This window comes from Gavialis gangeticus, unplaced genomic scaffold, assembly GCF_001723915.1.
Source record: "Gavialis gangeticus isolate Ggan-Ray unplaced genomic scaffold, GavGan_comp1, whole genome shotgun sequence".
Classification (NCBI taxonomy): Eukaryota; Metazoa; Chordata; order Crocodylia; family Gavialidae; genus Gavialis; species Gavialis gangeticus.
Genome location: NW_017728993.1, coordinates 40,946,848 through 40,967,903, shown reverse-complemented (window position 1 = coordinate 40,967,903; position 21,056 = coordinate 40,946,848). Strand labels below are relative to the sequence as shown.

General features: G+C 38.7%; 1 protein-coding gene across 2 annotated transcripts in view; it reads left to right on the top strand.

Annotated features, from left to right (window-relative positions):
• Positions 1 to 11,246, top strand: part of EVI5 (ecotropic viral integration site 5) — a 221,754-nt gene extending 210,508 nt beyond the window's left edge. For both annotated transcript variants that reach the window (XM_019501612.1, XM_019501611.1), the window contains one exon: positions 9,987 to 11,246. In XM_019501612.1, the coding sequence (XP_019357157.1) occupies positions 9,987 to 10,298 (312 nt within the window). In that variant the 3' untranslated portion in view covers positions 10,299 to 11,246. The remainder of the gene's footprint in view (positions 1 to 9,986) is intronic.
• The last annotated feature ends 9,810 nt before the right edge of the window (positions 11,247 to 21,056 follow it).

The window sequence follows — 21,056 nt, the reverse complement described above, 5'->3', positions numbered from 1 at the left end:
ATGGACACACAGAAAAGGAACGGCAGCACCGCCTATGTAATTCAGAACCAAAAGAATCGAATGGGGTAAATACTGACCAATTTGTCAAGAACCTGTCTACTGAATGAGTAAATAAGCACCTTGAGGAATTCTGACTGAATGCACTAGAATAGGATAAACCCTTTTTGGCTTGCAGAGTGCTTCAAAAATGATCTTGTTCATTTTAACATGAGTTTCTTCATTACTTTTCTAAAGCTGTATGTTCTGTGTACAACTCCAGTAAAATGAATTGGATATATGGATGCTGTAGCTAACAAGTGAGTTTCACTTCTTTGTAACTCTCATTCTTGGAAAATGTTGCTTTTCATAAGTAGTCTTTCTTTAATGTTTCTTGTTATGGCTTTTAACAACTAGCAATACCAAAATCTTTTTAGCCATTAAACAGGGAGGTATAGACAGTAGCAGGGTGTGCTTCCAGAAGCTGCTCCACTGTTACTACTTAATCTTACTGTCAGACAGAACCTAACGGAAAGTTTTCATTACATATTTTTGTATGTGCACAGCCAGTGGCATTTTATTTACAGTATTAGTTAAATGTTCTTAACACACATGTTGTCAAATTTAAATTATACTATAGTTTGAGTTTGCTCTGTTTTACTCAGGCTAACAGTCTGCAAGTTTAGGTTTTTTGTTATGCACAGTACAAATACTGAAGTTTTAAAGTGTCCTTTAATTGAGCATCTAAGCAGCCTTATCCATAGCCAATTTGAGTGAAATTTTTATACTTGCATTTAGAAGAAGGAAAGAATTTGCCTTGTATTGCTTTATCAGCTGCTTTATAAATACAGAAGTAACTTTTTGGATTTATTACACATCAAGAATGAACTCTTTGCTGCTCCTTTTTTGGACTGGTGTCCTTAAAGATTCTTGAAAGCTCCAAATAGTGATTTAATAAAGCTATAAGCTGGCCTGCAGTTCCCCTCCCTGTAGCTGAAAGGCAAAACATACAGATTTCAAATCTCTCCTTCTTCTGAACTGCTGCTCGTATTCCATCACTGGCTTCACTGCTGAAGAATGAGCAGTGGTTATGGTAGGGTTCAGTTCCTTCATCTTCTCAGTATGATGGAAATAGTGAAGGAATACCATCTGTATAGTAAGGATATTGAGGCCTAAGCCTACCTGGGATTTGAGTCAATAGCTTTCCTGCCTTGTCTCCTTGTATATAGAACTGAGATGGATAAATGCAAAGAACACAGATTTCTTTCCAATAACAAATGCAAAAAGGGCCTTCAAATCTTAACAAGATATAAACCACTACAATCTGTGAATTGTTAATTAGCTTAAAATTAGTTAATGCCTTTTTGAATACCACAAATCATGTCTTCTAGTCCTACAGAAATGCCAGATGAGCCTTTTGTCCATAGAAACAATTAGGGGTGTGCAAAGTGGGCCCTATTTAATTTGGATTCAGATTCGGCCTGAATTGGGGACAGTATTCGATTAGTTGATTCGCATCACTGTCCATGATTCAATTCGGCCAAATCTGAATCTGAAGACTTAAACCTGGACTTAACGCTGGGACTTAAACCCGGAACCTTTGAATCCTTTCACCCTCTAGAAATCCAGTGCGCTATCCATTGCGCCACGGAGCCACCTAGTAGCTAGAGCCGCCTGCTACCCAGAGAAAAAACGTTTAAAGCTATGTCTATGTCTGAATCGTCAAATCCTTCTGAATCTCTCCGATTCAATTTTGGAGGGTTCCAGTTTGATTTGGAGAGATAAAAGGGTCCTCTGATTCAATTTGGATTTGGAAATTTGGCCACCGAATCGGGCCTAATCTCTGCCGAATCGAATCAGGGATCAAAGCTTCACACAGCCCTAGAAACCATGGCCCCCAGTCATTTGATTTTTGCAAGAGGCCCAGTGGTTCAGGTGGGGAGCAGTTTGACTTGAGCTGTTGCTTCTCTGAAGGCCTGTAAAATCTTTTCTAATTTGCTGCTTACAGTTGTTATCCCCTATGAGTAACAAGTGTGAGCTTTGTCCACAGGTAGGAGCAACTCAGCAGCATTGAAGCAATGTGGTATGGTGAACTGAGTACGAGTGAATCCTGTGTTAAGTGTGGCTCTTCTCAGGGCTTTGTCAAATTGCCTAATCTTTCCATAGGACTTCCTCCGTCTGTGTATATGTGATGTTTAAAGTGTTTTCCACTCTCTCAGGGGTTGAGGTGGTAATTAGGGATTGAAAATTCACCACAGCTTCCCAGTGACTGGAAACTTAGTACCCTTAGCTAAATTGAGCAGTTGTACTTTGCAAACCATATTTCGGATATTAACAGCTGTGCACAGGTTCCCAGCTGGGCTCTACTTCAGCAGTGAGCTGGGGGGTGGGGGGAGGAGGAGACTGCAGACCAGCTGATAATACACAGTACTCCTACATGAAGGAAGATTGACAGTTCCTCTCATTGTCTCCTAAAATCCTTCGACTGGCCCTGGTTATACTGGTGCAATCATGACGGACATAATTCTTTCCTGGGATAGGAAACAAAAAAACTGTTTCCCACTCTGCTTAAAAATGCTGTGCCAACTCTTGTTTTAAAAGGACACAGTAAAAAAGTGAAGTGATCGCTTCCTGTAACTACGGCATCCATTGCCTATAACAGGTACATTTTCAGTGTCTGTACTAACCAGTACCCTCTGATTAATGCTTGAGGTTTCAGTCATTTTTTTTATTTATAGGTACCTACTCTGGGGAGAAAAAAAGGGAGATGTTGAGGTAGCTCCCTGAAGACAATTCTTGGACAATTGCAGTGCTTTCAGTGGGATCATAATGCTGTTTTAAAATACTTTTGTTGCCATTTCCTCACTCCAAATAAACACTTTCATTAGAACCTCTAGTATGAAGAGTTTCTGGGAACTTTCTTTCTGCCTACCAACTAGGTATTTATAGCACCTTCCCAAGGCTAGATCAGTTTTAAAACATTTTTTTAAATAATGTTTTATTTTATCCAAATGAATTCATCAGATCTTAAAAACTGTTCCTAGATTGATCTTGTTTGTAATTTTCTAATACATGTTTCTTTTGTAAATTGTTTCAGCTTCTTATTAAGGTATTTTCCTCCATCACAAATTTGCTATAGGATCTTAAAGTTTAATACAATTACATGGCAGTAGATCAAAAACGAAGTTTTCAACCATTTATATATACTGCAGTGATCAAGAAGTCATGACCTCCCATTGATCGCTTTATTGGTTTCCTGTTCTGATTCACTGGAAACCTTCTGGTCTGAACATTTGTCACTAGTTTTAATCTTTGTCACGTTTACAATACAGCAGCCTAGTCTTTGGTAAAGCTGATATGCAACATACATTTAGCATCTTGTTTCCTTTTGGCTCTTCAGCCCTTAAACTGATAAAGCTGTAAAACCACTTTCTACAAAAAAAAAAAAAACCCAAACCTCCTATTCAGAAATGTAAAACCAAATGCAGAGCAATCTGAAATGCAGAACTGGACAACTGGGGATGAGCTCATAATGTATAACATCTACATATATTTGGCATAATTTTAATTTACATTTGCTAGCATTTTTAGACCCACTGTAAAACATTGTTACTGAGACTGAATCTGTCTTACAGAATCTGAGAATATAAAATGCAAAGGCCAGATGTACTAAATATGTGCTATAAAAATAAGCCTGAAATGACTCAGTCTTGGAAACTTATTGTTACTGTTTTGCTGCTCATTTGTGACACATTGCTATGGTTTGAACTCTGTCTAGTGATACGGTCATCAAAGTTCATTTTGGATTAGTGTGTGTATATATACATGTATGTATGTATCTATGTATGTATGTATGTATATGTATGCCAGACCATTACCCATTTTACATGAGTTTCAAACTGTTAATAGTTTAGAAAAGAGAAGTGTTCTTGGATCTCATCCTTTAGCAGTTAGCAATGGTTATCATATTGACAAACATGGATTCTAAGACGTTAATTCTTTATCTTCACAATTCATCCATGTTATAGTTGCATCATCACTGTTGCCCTTTTCACTCCCACTGTTTACAGCTAAACTAATATTATCAAATCCAGAAAATCTTGGCAATTTTTTTAAAGAAAGCTAGTCATGTTGATATGAAGTTGGGAATGATGCATGGGTACTACATAATACAAACACAGCCATCTACTGTCTCCATGGTTTGGGCTCTGATAGCATCTAATCCATGTTCAGGTGTTGTACTGGGTTCTGGACAGCTTCTATTGCCTGTCTGAGGTTGCGTTTAATTGTCAAAACTAATTATTGGATCAAGCCTCTGCTATACTGAAAACTGAAATTCAGTCTGTGAACTGCTGAGCCAATGCCGATTTACAAAATTTAGTGTAAAATGAGAGCACTAGGGAAAAACTCACTCCAAGGGATCTACTTATGGGACAAATCCTATGGGAAAGCACCATTAGGAAATGTCTTTCTCTTCGAGAACTTTCACCCATAATGAAAATACAATACCAACACTTTTCTATCTGTCCTTTCATTCTTTGTCCAAAAAAATCCACCAAATCAACCCCCCTACTCCAGGAATTAGTATTGCCAAACTGGTATTTATGTAGAAGGTGCTTGAAGGTACTATCAAATCCTAAGCTAGAATACGTTATCTTACTGGAAGGCAAATATGGCTTCTGTAGCTGCCTGTACTTCCCACTGGTACAAGAGCAGGGGTTATTAATTTAAACAGTTCCATTTACTTTGTATCTGTTAAAATAAATATTCAAACTGTTTTTAGAAATGCATGTCACTGAATGTGTCTCCATTGTAGATGTTGCTGTGTTCCCATTTCAAGCATGGTGGACCCAATTAAATACCCAAATGTACCAACTTGGGCCTCAGTGTAATCTTTAAATATGGCTCAGACATGACTTGGCTTTGGCTATGCTGACCAGCCAAACAGTTGAGCTGGACTGATGTTCAGATGTTTTTGCCATGTTATTTAAAGAAATATCAGTACAGGTGGAGCCAAAAAACTTCTTTTTTACTAGATAGAACTGCCTGAATCACCTTCTGGGAACAAAGTTGAAAACAAGTAAATGCAGTTCAATGCTGAAATGCATACCACAGGTCATTTATACCTTAGTTTTTATAAAAAGTATTGAATGCTAGACTACTCATGGCTAACCAAAGAAAACAAAACTTAAAAACAGAAGTTTTGAGAGTGTGCTGCTGCACAGTGTTTGTGTGCCCGATCAAGGCATTTCCTGTGTCTTTAATCTATAATACCCATGTTTCAGATTGTCAAAGCTGCAGCTTCTACTTTTGCCTGCTTTGCTTTATTAACCACTCTTAGAGACTCTACTCTTAATTAAATAACATGATTACTTAGAATCTTACACCCTATACTGCAATCTGCCCTGCTAAAAAACCTACAGAACTGTTCTAAATAGTGACTGCTATAGGCAGCCCATTGCTAGAGCCCACGCATATGCCAGGAAACAAAAAATACTAAAGCTGCAGGTTATAATACATGTAAAGTTCAATGGGGTGAGGGAGGAAGGTTCTTATTTGGGTAAAGAATGGTTTTGTACTTCTTACAGCCATGTATTGGGGTTTCCCACAAAGGTCTGTCTTTTCTGCTTTTTATTATAAATGTCAGATCTTCACTGTTTTTCTTGCTCTATGCCTGCTCAACCCTCAGCAAACAGCTAGGAAAATTACAGCTTGCATTTCAACCTGTTGTGATACAATCTTTATCAGGTCTCCAGGAAAGTGCAAGGAAATCTATACATGTTGTTAAAGTGTATCTAAAAAATAGTTTCTGAGCAAGAAAGTCTTTACGTAGTGTAATGTAAATGATGATGTTTGTAAGGATTAGATTTTGCTTCTGTTGTCTACTGGAGCAGAATTCAAGTTGTGATGGTTTTGCAGTGAATGACTTGCTGTGGAAGTGTAACCTTCACATCTTAAAAGAAACACTAGCAACCCCTTAGCCTAAACTTCTGGAAGAGAAAATTAATGTTCTGAGTTGATAAAGGTTAAAGGTTTCTTAGGATGAAAATGTTTGTGTTATAACTCACCTTTGAGGAGAACTTCAACAATAGTTTTTAATTAAAAAGTGTATTTTCCTTGCCAACTGCTCATGATTCCCTCTGACCCAAATGCTTACCAAAATAATAAATGTATTAAAGAAATAGGCAAGAGTTTTAAAAAGAATGTGCACTGTTTCAGTATTTCCTTTCAATAACTGAGGAACCATCTGTCTCTGCCTAAGTTGTTATGAGCATCTTAAACTGTATTTTATTTAATATCACTAGGTAGATGCCAAGTGTTGTGAATCCAGTAAGGAAGGGAATTTACATTCCATTAGGTGCCATGGACAATCTCCAGGTTCTCAGGAAAGAAATTTTAATATGTTTTATGTTCTCAGATTAAAAAGTTTACCTGTGCATAATTTAAACAGAATTTAATAGCTCTTATGCTCAATTTACTGATATTTTCAATTGCTTCCCAGAATTTTTTGGCTAATAGTTTTGCTTCATGAAGATGTAAGGATGGCAGCTTTCTATCGGGTTATGTAGGCAGATAGTTTAAAAAAAAAAAAAAAAAATGTTAATGATAATTTTCTTTAATTGGATACGGTTAGCGTGAAGTTTCAGTTTTCTTTTTAATCATGACGACTTTATAACCAGGAAATGTTACCAAGGTACAGAAGAACAAAGACTTAGATTGCTTCAGACTGTTCCTGTTCTAAGGTTAAATTATTTAAAATCAGTGTTGATGTTCTACATGAATACTCCTTTTCCTGTTCTGACCCAGCTTTATTCAACTGAAAACTACCCATGCAGTGATCTGAAGTTTAATCTGTAGAGCTTGGTTAATAGTAAACAGTTTGACTGTTGCTAGACAAACCTTGCTTAGCAAACATTTTTATTTCTCTCTTTGACGTACAGTTCCTGACCATTTTAGAACTCCATAATTTCAATACAGGAATTAGTTACTTTAATGTTTAAAGGAAACAGAAAATACTGTTTAGAGGTCAGATGTTTTTTAATGGTATAGCCTCTATCAAAAATCTTACTAATATTAGAATATCTAGATTTGTAATTTAAGAATATACATTTATCTTAATGGGTTTTTTTTCTGAACAGTCATCTTTTTATTGCGTCGCCTTAATTTTTTTGGCTGATGTTTTCGGCAGGTTTTTCTAGCGCTACTTAGACATCTATTCCTCTTCATTTTATATACATATAAAGGAGGCCTCTTAAAAATACTGTTGGTCTTAGAAACTTGTTAGGGCTTCATTTGCTGCATTTAATATGCAAAACCTTTGAATTTGCTAAAATCTCTACATTTCTCTTTCCCTCATGCATGTCTTGAAGAGGCAGTCAGCATCAGGTAAGAGGGTATATTTCTAAGATCTAGTCTTTTCCTTCTGTGACAAGATATTTGGCAGAATTTACAGATTCATCTGATAGGGCCATGCCATGAGCACTTCTGCTGTGGCTTCAAACTTGTGATCTCTGGGCTGTCAACCACATATGTTAGTGCCTGCGCCACCCCAGCAGCCAATGATGGAGATTAAATATTTTTATTATGTGACTGTAACTTTACCCAAATTTTCAGTTCTCCTAAAGAGTTAACAAAACCACAGTGGCACTGAGCTGTTAAGAGCTTTTTCCCTGTAATTCTCAGAGACTATGGGTCTGCCTTATTTCCCAAGCCTGATTAGGACAGAGCCCTTGCAGAACTGCTTCATTAAGCAACGATCAGGCCTTATTTAAATATGGTGGAAGGCTTTGGGGGTAGAGGAAGAGGGTGAGATCAAAAAAGACGAATAGTGTTAGTTTCCTTTATGGGCAGGAAAACCAGCCACAACACTTGAAAGATCTATTGGGGTTTAACCAATGGTGGCCTCCCTCACAAAGGAGGATGTTGCTGGCAGATCACTGCTATGGCATCCATGCTAACTAAAGGGTCTAACTAGTGCTCTCCTTAAGCTGGGATGCCCCTGAAGGACCAGCATTTTCCTTCAGATGGAAGAATGCTCTTGTGGTAAAGATGGAGCTGGAAAATCTAGGTTTTCTTCTTGACTCTTGCCCAGACTTTCCTAAACTGGCATTTGAACTTGAACCTTATAAGGCAACTGGAAAGAAGCACAGATAGTCTACCAATGCAAACTGAATAAGCATGTGGCTTCTTGTTATATACCAAGAATGCAGTCAGGTTGCATTTAGTTTGCAGTGATCCATTTTGGTGGTGTTCATTAATGAATGTTTTAAGGATTCTTTTAAAAATTAAAACTTCTGTAGTTTTGGAAATACCTTAGTTACAGGTGTGTGGGTGATTAGACAGTTCATATTATAGGATTTCAGGGATTTTGCCACTAGTACAAATAAGTTAAGACTTTATTGATCTGATTTACAGTTAGGAATACCTTGCTAAAATGACTTATATGGCAGAATGCCTGTTTTTGCAATGATGAAGACCTGATGAAAAATGTCTTGAATTCAAAAGCTTGATTCCAGCTCTGCAGTTGGTCCAACAAAACATATCACCCATCAAAGAATGCTTGCCTCTCGCATAATTCCTGGACTATCACAGCTACATCACTCTAAAACAAGGGCCTTCATTACAAGCGATCACAGTCTATGTAAAAGTAACAGACTGAAAGGGTAAAATCCTGCCTCCAAACTGAGGTTGAGGTAGTGCAGCACAGCCCTCCCCCACAGTGTAGTTACTTCTGCAGGTTATGGAGTGACATGTAGCATGATGCCCTTTACACAGTTTGCTTTTGATATTCAAGCAACTGGAATTATCATCAATCTCAGCTCAGTCCCATTCCCATCCTTTGCAAGGTCTTGTGGGGCTTATATGGGTACCCCTCCGGCCCCCAGCAAACAAGTAGAAAAGATTCTTCTGCTTAGCTCTGCTGGTGCTTTCACCTTGAGAGTTAGGTGTGGGGCCCATGTACAAAGGTAAATATCATTCCAAGAACCTTGAAACCTAAAATGGATTTGTGGGTGTTGAGCACAATTTCATGTTTTTCTTACTAAAGTATCTCAAGATTTTTTTGTCCTATTACTGTTTTCAAGGTCTTTGTGTTGCAAAGGAGAACATGATGCATCTCCCTATAGGGTGTTCTAAGTTTACAAGGCCTCAGGATATGTCTGCAGAGCAATTTTACTCCCTTTCTGCATCTTCAGAGTTTTTTAGCATGGTACTGTCTGCAGCTGTCAAACACTGCATATTCAGTGGCTAAGCTGTTCTACATGAAATTCTAAGAACTGACCTCAAGAGCATCTTCTGATAGCTAAGATTAGTTTTTGCTAAGTTAAGATTTGGACGTGCTTGGCTTTGTTTCGTTTTTACTTTTGAAATGGATAATGTGCTTGTAGTAGTTTGCTTATCACTTCAGTGGCGCATTTGAAATGAAAATATTGAGAACACTTCACCTGTTTCAACAATCATTGTTGTTTTGTAAAGTATTTCTCTTTGAGAATACAGTCTGCTCTGCTATATGGAGCAAGAAGGTAGGTTCTAAACTTTCCTGCTGTTGTTCAGTGGAGGTTGAGCTGGGTAGTGGGAGTGACCTGCTTAATATTTTAAGGTGCGTGTAAGTAAATATATTGCTTGTGACTGCCATTTACTGACTTTTCCATAAAACACTGGCCATATTCCTCTCTGAAAAACTTTTTTGTTTTTCCCACCCACTTCTCATCTAAGTAGAAAAACAACCTGAGGTAATACATGAGAGGAAAATAAAAGTAGTGACTCTCAGGTAATGAATAAGGCAGTTTAGAAAACCATAATAGACCCTCAAAAGACACTGCTCAAGCCAAAAGTTTAGATACAAGCCAAAAGTTTTGTGTGAGAGATTTTTGGTACTTCAAATGTTAGGTTTTGAACGTGAATTCAATTTCAGAAACTCAGTGTCAGAATGTCAAAACCACTTATTCCCAAACATGTTGTTATTCCTATTGCTGAACCTGTAACTAAATATCAACTCTGTTTTTTAACAGATCAAATGCCTAAAAGGCCAGAGAGTCTTCTCAGACCAAGCCACTTTTGATGGGATTCACATTGTCAACCATTTTACAGGAGATGATGAGTCATTTCATTCTTCTGATGAAGATTTTATAACGAACTCCATACAGAGGAGTGGGATCCACTTTCAATTACGCAGAACTGGTCAGATGGCTTTGGATGCAACTGTGGTAGACAGCAGTGACAGTGATGCTGAAGAGGGTGTCCTGGGTATTGGAAGTGCAGACACAATTATTCCCAAGGAAAAGAACCAGAAAAGAATGGAATCCTACTCCACCACTGTATGATCATCACTGTGACTAGCATTTAAGACTTCATATCTTTAAGGGATAAATGGTCAGAAATGCCAGGCTGTTGAATTTAGGTTATTACTACTGGAGTTTGTCTGGCTCATTATGTATATACACATTTTAATATCTGCCTTTTATCTTTGCCAAATCTTTACTACTGACATACCATTGCCATAAAGTAGGCTGGGAGGAAGTTGATGGATGACAGTTCTAACAGTATTACTGAATGTTCCTTGTTTTAGAAAATGCAAATATTAATTTCTTCAATGCTTAAGAACCATTTTGCAGTTCATAAACATGGGAAATATTTTCTTCAAAAGAAACTGCTCTTGTGCAATATTTTATGCTCTGAACAAATGTGTATTTTTTTACATTTGTGATCAAGATGGATGTTAGCAAACCATCTGATCATAGCTTATATCTGATTATCTTGTGCTTTTTGGTTTTGTTTGTTTTTAATTAAACATAGAACTTTTGGAGGCCCACAGAAGGTTCAAAATATAGGCCTTCATCTGTACTATTTTATAAACAAATTAATGGTCACAAATGTGTCTAAAATCATTTTGACTTAATTTTTATGTGCATCTGCTTTTGATGTGTTGCTAAACAAAGCCCGGTCTAAGTATGTTAACTACAATAATGTTTATTTTGTACATATTTATATATCTGCACCAAGCTGAAAATGTACATTACACATCATTTTATATGAGGAATGTAAATGTTGCAATATGTCTTGGCATTCTAACAAGAATAAATTCTGTATATACATACTAGAAATGAGTTACCAAATAAAGACAAAACACTAACCGTAGGTTAAATTTCTGCTTAGCTACTGACACTAACAGGTTCTTGTTTAACTGAAATGCTTGTTCAAAAACACTATTGACTGAATATTTTAACTCCATGTATATGTAACTACAATAAATTTTTCATGATTTAACAGGGTTGTAGTGCTTACTGTTTGGTTATTTTCTAAAATATAGCCGTCAATTAGCATATACATGACTTTTACAGCATAAATCTAGAGAGTTCAAATAAGATCAGAAGTATTTGTACCTGGCTTAAAATTACCTAGCATTCCAATGAAGGAATGCTCAGTGCAGTGAAAATGTATTGCATATAGTTGTTCTCAAAAATCTCATTGCAGGAATGTCTAGGAACCACAAAGCTAATATTATTGCACCTAATAGAAATATTCATGGAACAGTGAGGGCCAAATGGATGGTCAGCCTTTTTCCCCTTACCCCTTAATACGGCCTTAATTAGATGTCCGGTCACTTCTGACTTGGTCAAACTCTTTTGAGCAAAGTCACTTGCTAGCTTTGATGCAATCCTCTTTGACATGCACTTTTAACCCAGAGTATATTTAGTCACACAAGTACCATGGTCATCTTATGTAATTTGAACAATATATAAAATGTTTACTGATAATAGTTGCAGGAATTAAGTGGTACAGAAGCTTAACTTCTCCAGAAATATTAAAAGTAAGCCTCACTGTAGAAAGGTATTTTGGTATATGCCTAATTTTAGGCACACAAGAAGTCCCTGCTAACTTCCACAAAATTATCTGTGTGCTAAAGTCAGGCATGTGCTGAAGTACCTTGGTGAATTGGACCATATACATAATTGCTTTGTTAGTCATTTACATCTCCATGGTTTTTCATCTGAGGATTGGTTTGTCTCATAAACCAATACAGAATTCCTTTTTCACTTTCTGAGTTAGGCTTTTAACTGATTCAAAAGAAAATCATTGTCACATATGAACCATCTGCCCACCAAGCCCAGGACCATAGGTGAGAAACAAATCTGGCCCACTCACTCCTGTTCTGCTGTTCCCAGGCCCAGCAATTAAATTAAATGGTTTTAGAGGGGTGCTAAGTATATGCCCCAGTGGCACTTGCTTTCGCACTTGAGCAGCGCAGATGGGAAGCAAACTGAGGTGGGGGGAGGGGCTGCTGCTTTGCCAAGAAGGAGGTACAAATATAGCTCAAGACTCCCAAAGGCTGCCTCTCTTATCTATAACTTGTCTGGGGAATTGCTGATTTAAAAAAGGGGAAAGTGAAAAGCTCAAAGTTTAGGTATTGTTTAGTGCTCCTAACACTCTTGATTGTTGCTTGTTTTATGCGTAAACGCTAATTTTAACCAGGGTGATATTTCACAGCACAAAGAAAGATTTCATTATCTTTTGAAAAAAGTTGACAGCTGATATCTCCTACGAATTTCACAAAGGAAAACTAGTTATCAAAATGTTTTGCTTACATTCTACATAAGAAGTTATGTACTGGGTCAGATCCATTTAGCCCAGTGGTTTTCAAACTTTTTTTCATTTGTGGATCCCTAAAAAATGTTGACTGGAAATATTAGACCCCTATGAATTTTAGGTGTGGGTATTCACGTTTGATTGATCATAGTCATTTTTCATGGACTTGTTAGACAGCCTGTGGGCCACAGGTGAAAACCACTGATTAAACTAATATCCTATCACCAACAGTAGCAAGTAGTATATGATTTAAGTGACCAAAACGCTGGCTTGCATCCATAGATGTTTCTCAAGCAAATCCCGGGACGTCATTCTCCCCTTGTACTTGGCCTTGGTGTAGCCACAGCTGGAGTACTGTGTCCAGTTTTGGGCTCCACAATTCAAAAAGGATGTGGAGAAGCTTGAGAAAGTCCAGAGAAGAGCCACGCGCATGATCAGAGGTCAGGAAAACAGACCTTAGGATGGCAGGCTGAGAGCCATGGGGCTCTTTAGCCTGAAAAAGCACAGGCTCAGGGGTGATCTGATGGTCACCTATAAGTTTTATCAGGGGTGACCACCAGGATCTGGGGGAATGTTTGTTCACCAGAGCGCCCCAAGGGATGACGAGGTCGAACAGTCATAAACTACTGCAAGACCGTTTCAGGCTGGACATAAGGAAGAATTTCTTTACTGTCCAAGCCCCCATGGTCTGGAACAGGCTGCCATCGGAGGTGGCTCAAGCACCCATGTTGAATACCTTCAAGAGCAAATTGGATGCTTATCTTGCTGGGATCCTATGACCCCAGCTGACTTCCTGCCCTTTGGGCAGGGGGCTGGACTCGATCTTCTGAGGTTCCTTCCAGCCCTAATGTCTATGAAATCTATGAAATTTAGAAGGAGAGTATGGGTGTCTGTACATATGCGTGGGGCGTTTTAATTAGAGCTGCTCTCAGGGTCCTCTCTAATTAAAATGTCCACAGCATCTTGTTTATTCAGCATCCTGCACTTCAAAATGGCAGTGGGGGTGCTTTAACTAAAGCTTGTTCAACAAGCTGAGGAAACTGAACACACGAGACGCTGCTGCATGGTGGAGCACTCTGTTCTGAATGCTCCAGGAGACTCAATCAAGTCTGCTCCACTGCGTTCTTGTTAGACCGTGTCAGACCACATGTAAAAGTGCCCTGTGTGTACATGTTTAGTGTGATCCATCCCCTATCATCTACCATCACTGCTTTAGGAATAGCTATTTAATAGCTCTTACTGGACTAGTCCTCCATTAATTTCTCTACTCCTTTTTTTTGAACTTGGTTATACTATCTGCCTGTACAACCCCTTGTGGCAGTGAGTTTCAAAAATTCAGAATGCATTGTGTAAAAAAAATTGCCTTGCCTCTTGTTTGTTTTACACCTGTTTCCTGTTGATTTCAGCAGATACCCCATGGTTCTTGTATTCTGTGATGATGTGAATAAAAATTCCCTATTTACTTCATGATTTTATAAACCTATCATACCCACCCCCAACCTTCTTCTGGTACAGCAGCAGCTCTATACCCCTGCTAATCTTTGTTCCCTTCTGTGCAACTTTTCTTAACCTAATACATTCTTTCTGAGAGAGGGAGTCCAGAACTCTAGACAGTAGTCAAGACATGGATGTAGCATAGATTTGTAACATAATGATGTTTTTTCCATTTCCTTTTCAATTTCTTTCTTAATGACGCCCAATATTTCATTGGCTATTTTGGTCACTGCTGCACATTGAGACATTGTTTTTAAAGAACTGTTTACAATGACTACAATGTTTTTTTCCTGCATCATAGCAGCTAGTTCAGAGCCCAGCAATATGTCTGTATACTTGAGAATGTTTTCCCCCATGTGTGTTACTTTGCACTTGTCAACATTAAAGTTCATCTGCCACCTTTTTGCTAGCTCATTTAGTTTCATGAGATCTTTCTGTCCTCACCATCAGTTTGGGATTTGACTACCCAGAGTAATTTTGTATCATCTGCAAACTTTGAGACTTCTCTGTGTACTCCCTGTTTTAGGTCATTTATATAGGTGACAGTTGCTTTAATTTTTTTTCCAGTGAGCATCTGGCAACTTTTCTTTGCACCTGGATCATTAGCACCTGAATAGGTAGACAATGAATGTCACACTATCTATCATTAATACCAGCTGCAAGTCTCTCTTAAAGGCAATGTTGTTCTGTGGTAAGAGACAGGAGCAAAATTCAGTTGGAGAATGGTCATAAAACCTACCTTGTTTGAACAGTGAAGTGTTATGATCTTGCAATAAATGCCTTACTGCCCAAATGATAGGGCATAAGCCTAGTTTGTAAGGTCAGTTTCCTGAACTTTGTGGGATTTGTTTATGCACATTAACAGCATAAATAGGAAAATAGAAAGTAGTAGCATGAATAAAATAAAATCAAAGTATCAACAGAAGAGTAAGAGTTAAGCCTTATCCAAGTTGCTGAACCAATGAGGTAGCTAAAGATGAGCTGACACTGTCTGGATCAGCTGGTGCCTCCTAAAACCAAGGCCAATCCAAATTTCTGCAATCATACAAAAGAACAACACATCATTTAACCTCTAAGATGCCCACCTGCCTTCTGCCTATGCTTCCTATAGCAAGAAAACCTAGCAGAGGCCATTCAGAGATGTTCTGCATTGATAGAATATGGGAGGAAAGGACACCATCTGTATCGGTTTTTTATCACTATTATGTTTCAAACATACATTTAAAGGCATGTCAAATGACTAAACATGCAATGAATTCATTCATTATATTCATGAGCAAAAACAACTGTACTATAGTGCAAAACCTTAACTTTGACCTCCCAATCCAGTATTATTAAATAATTCTCTTAAACTCGCACCCTGTTATGCACCAGGTGGAAAACAAATGTGTATGGTGTAAATAATAATCTTTAGTTCTGTATGTATACATTTTAGATTTTTTTTAAAAGTGCTGCATGAAGTACAGAGGCTAAGGAGCCAGGCTGGAAGTGAGATTAACATATGAGTAGGCAAGGGAGCAAGCAACATGAGTAGTCTCTTCTTTTAAAATAATTTTTGTTTGGTGACAGCATTTTAGTTTTCTTTGCTTGATACTCATACCTCTTTGCAAGGAGACTGAGGCTCTTAGCAGCCTCAGGTCCTTCAGCCTAGCCCCAAAAACCTCAATGCTATTTAAAGCTTCTTTATGCATGGGGGTTTACCACTTTTAGAGAACTCTCTCAGTTCTGATAGAAGCAAAATCTGTGGATTAGATTACTTTTTCAGTATGGGAAGGGTCTGTTTTGGCTAATACTGTTAGTCATGAGTCTGTCCGTTTGTTTTTTTCCTGATCATTATTTACAAATATTTTAATACAATCTAAGCTAAAAAAAATTCTTGTTGTTTGCTTGGGAGAATCTTGGTTGTGTTCAGGACACTTTTACAAAATTTTCTTCCTAGCTGTGAAGACTAGATACATCTGAAGGTTTGTATTGATATTTCAAAATTTTAGATAAAAATTATTAGTGGATGAAGATATTTAGCTCATGCTTTCATGTCCTTTTGAAACTCAGGCCTTGCCTACACAAAGATTTGCACTGGTTTAACTATGTTTTTTTGAATTATTTACTTAATTCAGTTAAACTTTCTTTCCTTATATAAATTTAACCAAACTAAACTGCTATGAACCAGGTCCAAAGTGCCGTGGAAGGATCCACGTGGGAATTTGTACCAGTTTAACTAAATTGATTTTAAACTGATTTAAAGTATGCAAATACCATGTATGAATAAAGCTCGGTAGAGGATTATGAGGAGACAAAGCTTTAGTTTAGTTGTAATGATTTATACCTATTTTTATGTTTAGATTGAAATAACTGCTCAGCGTCAAAGATTATAGTGAAGCCTGTGTAACATTTGTGTGTCAAGCTTGAGCACATCAAGAAAACAAGAGGAAAAGGGTCCAACTTTCAAAATGAAAGCACCTCTAAATGCCTTCTCTGCAAATGTTGCATGACCTTTCACTAGGAAAAAAAAGCTTTGAAAACTAAGTTTCTCCTGGAAGAGTCATTGAGCCAGTCTTGGAGAACAGATTCAAACATTAACATAGGAAACAGATCTGAGCCCTGATTTAAGTGGATATCACAGGGGAGAGTAAATCCCTGATTCCTCCACAGTTCCATCAACACTGGGAGGAAATAAAGCTCGCCTCTGATCCCCCTCACTGCATTATTGCATTCTGCTTGTTTGTTTTGTGTGGTATGTATTTAGGCCTTTAGAAGACCTAAATGTTGAGCGAGACTAGTTGTTGGCAACCGTGTAACTGGCAGTGGTACATTTCTGGACTGATTTAGTTTACATATGGTTCTAAAGCAAAGTTCTGTATTTTTAATTATAGGAAATGCCTGTTACTAAAGAACATACCCATATAATTTACTATTTTTTACATCTTTGCTTTTGTACAAATTGGGCTAAGACAGAAAATAACCATTGTGAAACCTGTTTAGCAAATAGCCCATAGCACCAAAGACCACTATGGAGCTGCTGGTCTCCAGGCATTAATGAATGATCCAACTGAAGTCATTATGACATAGCCATGAAGTTCAAAGGCAATTAATTGGATATTAACATTAATCTATCAGATACCTCAAGTTCCTCCAATCCCTGTAATAACAACGTTTAAAAGGAATAATTTTAAAACTTGTACTCATCCTGGAGATTCTTACTTAATAGCAGTCAGATGTCCCAGGCAGAACTTGGGCTCTGCTGCATATACAGGCACATGCAAAGCCTGTACATGCTTTGAGTGTAATCTAGAAAGTTAAGTTATTCATTTGAATCAGTTGGTACTACATTCCCATTTGAATTTGTCTCTATTCATACAAATCTTCCTCCATGACACTGTAATAAAGTACCTCAGACCATATTACAAATCCTGGATTATTCCTTCACTCCACCAACAGAACTTCACTAACTATTCCCTGGATCCTGTGTCTTACTTTCCAGCTTGGCCCTTGGGCCCTGCCTTCTCCCTGCTCTCCCAATACACTATCCCAGGATGCTTGCTCTGAACCCCAAGACCCAAGAGGCTTTCTGTGCTCTAATCTGGAGAGATAACACAATGGCATAGACTACCTAGAGAAGCCATGGGATCTCCTTCACTGGAAGGTTTTCTAGAGGAAGCTGGATAAGCATTGGACAAGGGTGATTTAGTAGGGCTGTGCGAAATTACACCATTCTGTTTTGACTTGTGTTTTGTTCTGAATTTTGTTTCGATTCGAAACCGCTGTTCCGTTTCGTTTCATCAAAACAATTTCACTGTTTCAATGTTTTGCCCATAGGCTATAATGGGGATGCTTGAAACAGCCTATAACTTTGTCATTTCTGGCCTGATTTGGATTAAACTTGTAGGAATCGTAGCCCCTTCTGAGGTCATGAAGCCTGCCAAGTTTCAGGGAGATAGGAGCAGAGGTTTCAGGGAAACTGCAGGGGTTTTCAGGAAACTGCACCTCAAAGTCTTGAAAGCAAAATTCATGTCGTGTATGTGTTAAGCCACAGCGGGGTCAAAACTGCAGGCATGCTAGCCCCTGCTGAGGCAACAAAGCTGGCCACGTTTCAAGGGGATTGGTGCAGGGGCTTGGGGGAAACCACCTCAAGCTGCAGACAAGCAAAACTTGTGACATGGGTGACACTGTGTGTGTTAAAGTGCTGCAGGCTTGCTAGTCCCTGCTGAGGCCATGAAGCCCACCAGCTGTCAAGAAGATGGGTTCAGGGGCTTCTGGGTTCTACGGCCTTGCACCTCTGGCTGCTGACAGGCAAAACTCGTGACATGGGTGCTTGTGGGACTGTGTGTGACTTGGGGCACAAGGTGGGTGAAAACTGCAGGTCTGCTATGCCCTGCTGTGGCCATGAAGCCTGCCAGCTGTCAAGGAGATAGGTGCAAGCGGTTTCTGGGGCCCTGCACCTCTAGCTGCTGACAGGCAAAACTCATGACATGGGTGGGTGACACTGTGTGTGTGTTAAGGTGCGCCCTAACTCAACTGACACCAAGGCAGAAAGCACGGCAGTTCAAACAATGCTGCCTTTTATGCAGTTTTTTCCATCCCTCCCCCAGAGCATTGGGATTGGAAGGGACCTCAGGAAAGGATCACAGTCACTGGCCAGTTACACAGTCAATAATGAGAGCAGTCCTTCCCACACCCCTTCCCTACTCTTTCCCCTCCTTCTCCTTACTTTAGTTTCTGTTTTCCTGCAGGTAAGCCCAGCTTGAGCTTTGAAACATGAAATGTTTCAAAATTTTCAAAACGTTTTGACTTGCCTCGTTTTGTTTTGAGGCTGGTTCGAAGCTCTCTGTTTCGTTTTGATTTCACTGTTTCAAGCTCAAAATGAGTCTAAACCGTGTCAAAACAAAACTGCTGGCAAAATTTCGCACAGCCCTATGATTTAGGAGCAGTATTCCCATATTCCTGCAGCAGAGGTCCACCAGTTGACTCTTGTGGTCCCTTCTAACCTTATGATTCTATGATCCAAGTACTTTGTTGTCTGAAAAGTCCCCAAAAGTACGAGTTTGCTGTATCCAACACTCATCAAAACAGCTCATTATTTGTATTTTAAAAAATTAGGTTCAATATACTTACAGCAGATCCATCAGCTGCTATACCAGGAAGAGAAGCACATAGGAGATGGTGACAAATGGACTTGACAGATCACAGTTTTTAAAGAATAAGCAGAAAATGTCAACAAAATCATACATTTATAAATTATAAATGTAGGGACACTACAGTATGCTTAGTGCAGTAGGGACTCTGGCAGCCTCACACATTGAGGTGGCCTGGGAAGGCAATGATCTCAAGCTGCACAGCTATTGACCTGTGCCTGGGCTCCCATGAAATCAATGTCTTGACTCCTCCCACGCAGTTGGTATGGTGACATTTTTGTGCATTTTAATCTCAGGTTAAATTGATATTTAAACAAGAAAGACATCTTTGTCATATTTTACCTCCTATTTCACGACAAAGCAGTTAAGGTCATCCTGTAGGACTGTAGCTTCACCTTAAAACATTGTAATTGCTTTCTGGTTTAACTTTGAACATCCCATTTGTTTTGGGAATAATTACAGTACCTCTGTGCTGGTTTGAAACCAAAATACCAATATGCTGTCTCACCATTAATTCCACACTAAAGTAGATTGGTTTGTTTTTGTCTGGCATTATATAATGCTTGGTACTTTCATCCAGAACTCTTTTAGCACATTACAGCGGTAAGCAAACATCATTAGTCTTATTTTATACACTGTAAAACTGCGGTATGGAGTTCACAGAATAAACCAGTGGCAGAACCAAGAACCAAATAGTCCACTCCAGGCAGCCTACAGCAGCACTAGCGAAGCCATGGAGTTGGGGACCAAAGATCTGAAAATGTAAATTCACTGGCTGGTCCCACAACCTGACCAAGAATTCCAGGAGGCTGCAGATCAGGCTACTTCTATAAACAGTCTGCTACATCATTTTCCACTGCTTTCCTTTTTAAAATAAATCCTTTACCTTTATTGGAATTTGTGATTCTAGCCATATAATGGGTGCAATGGAATTCCCCAGTATAAAGAGCTGGAAGGAAAATCTATGCTCAGAAACAACTATGAGGAATACAAGCTATGTAGAAGGGTCAACAAAGCCCTGACACCAGGATATGAGCTGGCAGAACACCATTTCTCAAAGCTACTAGCAAAGCTTATGAGCTCTCCTTGTACATATAGGAGGTCTGCATTTAAAATTAAGAGCCATATCCTGCAGTGCAATTCCTGTGTGGTTAAAGTGTCCATTTAAGTCAAACAACCATGTGTAAAAAACAGCTACCCTTAAACTGCTGAGCACCCATAACTGCCACCATAATGGAATTTGTGAGTGCCTGGCAGGAACGGTCCCTCTCCATTATAAATCAAGGACTCTCAAGCATGCTGCAGCATCCTGGGGTGCCACAAGATCCTTTTAAGGGATCACCCATGTGGGTGCGGTGCAACATTAGCACCATTAGGTGTGCAAAGACCTACACATGACTCGCAAGATAAACCCGCAGATTTCAAATAGGAATCGATAATGTCAAAAGCATTCTGACCTGATGGGGTCTTTCTGAGCTCCTTGCAATGGAAGACTTGCTGTATTATTTTTCTGTAGTCAAAAAAACTGAGTGAAAGCTAAGAGCTGGCATTTTCTGACGGGTGCCTTGGATCAAACGAGCCTGAGAACCACCATTAGAAATGATGTTCTGGAGAATTATAAGAGAAGAAAGTTAAACTTACTCCACTATTGAAGAATGAGTGTAGGTCACAGCCAAACATCTTGGGAGAAGTGATCAAAAACTCCAAAGGAAAGAGCTCGTGTCTTACAATTTATTTTGTCATTGAACTTATTTTTTCCACATACCCTCTACTATCAAATTTTTCCTCTCCCCATTCACACAATATGACAACATAACACATGTGAGTTGACCCCATTCACAAAACAAATGCTACAGTTCTTATTTAGAA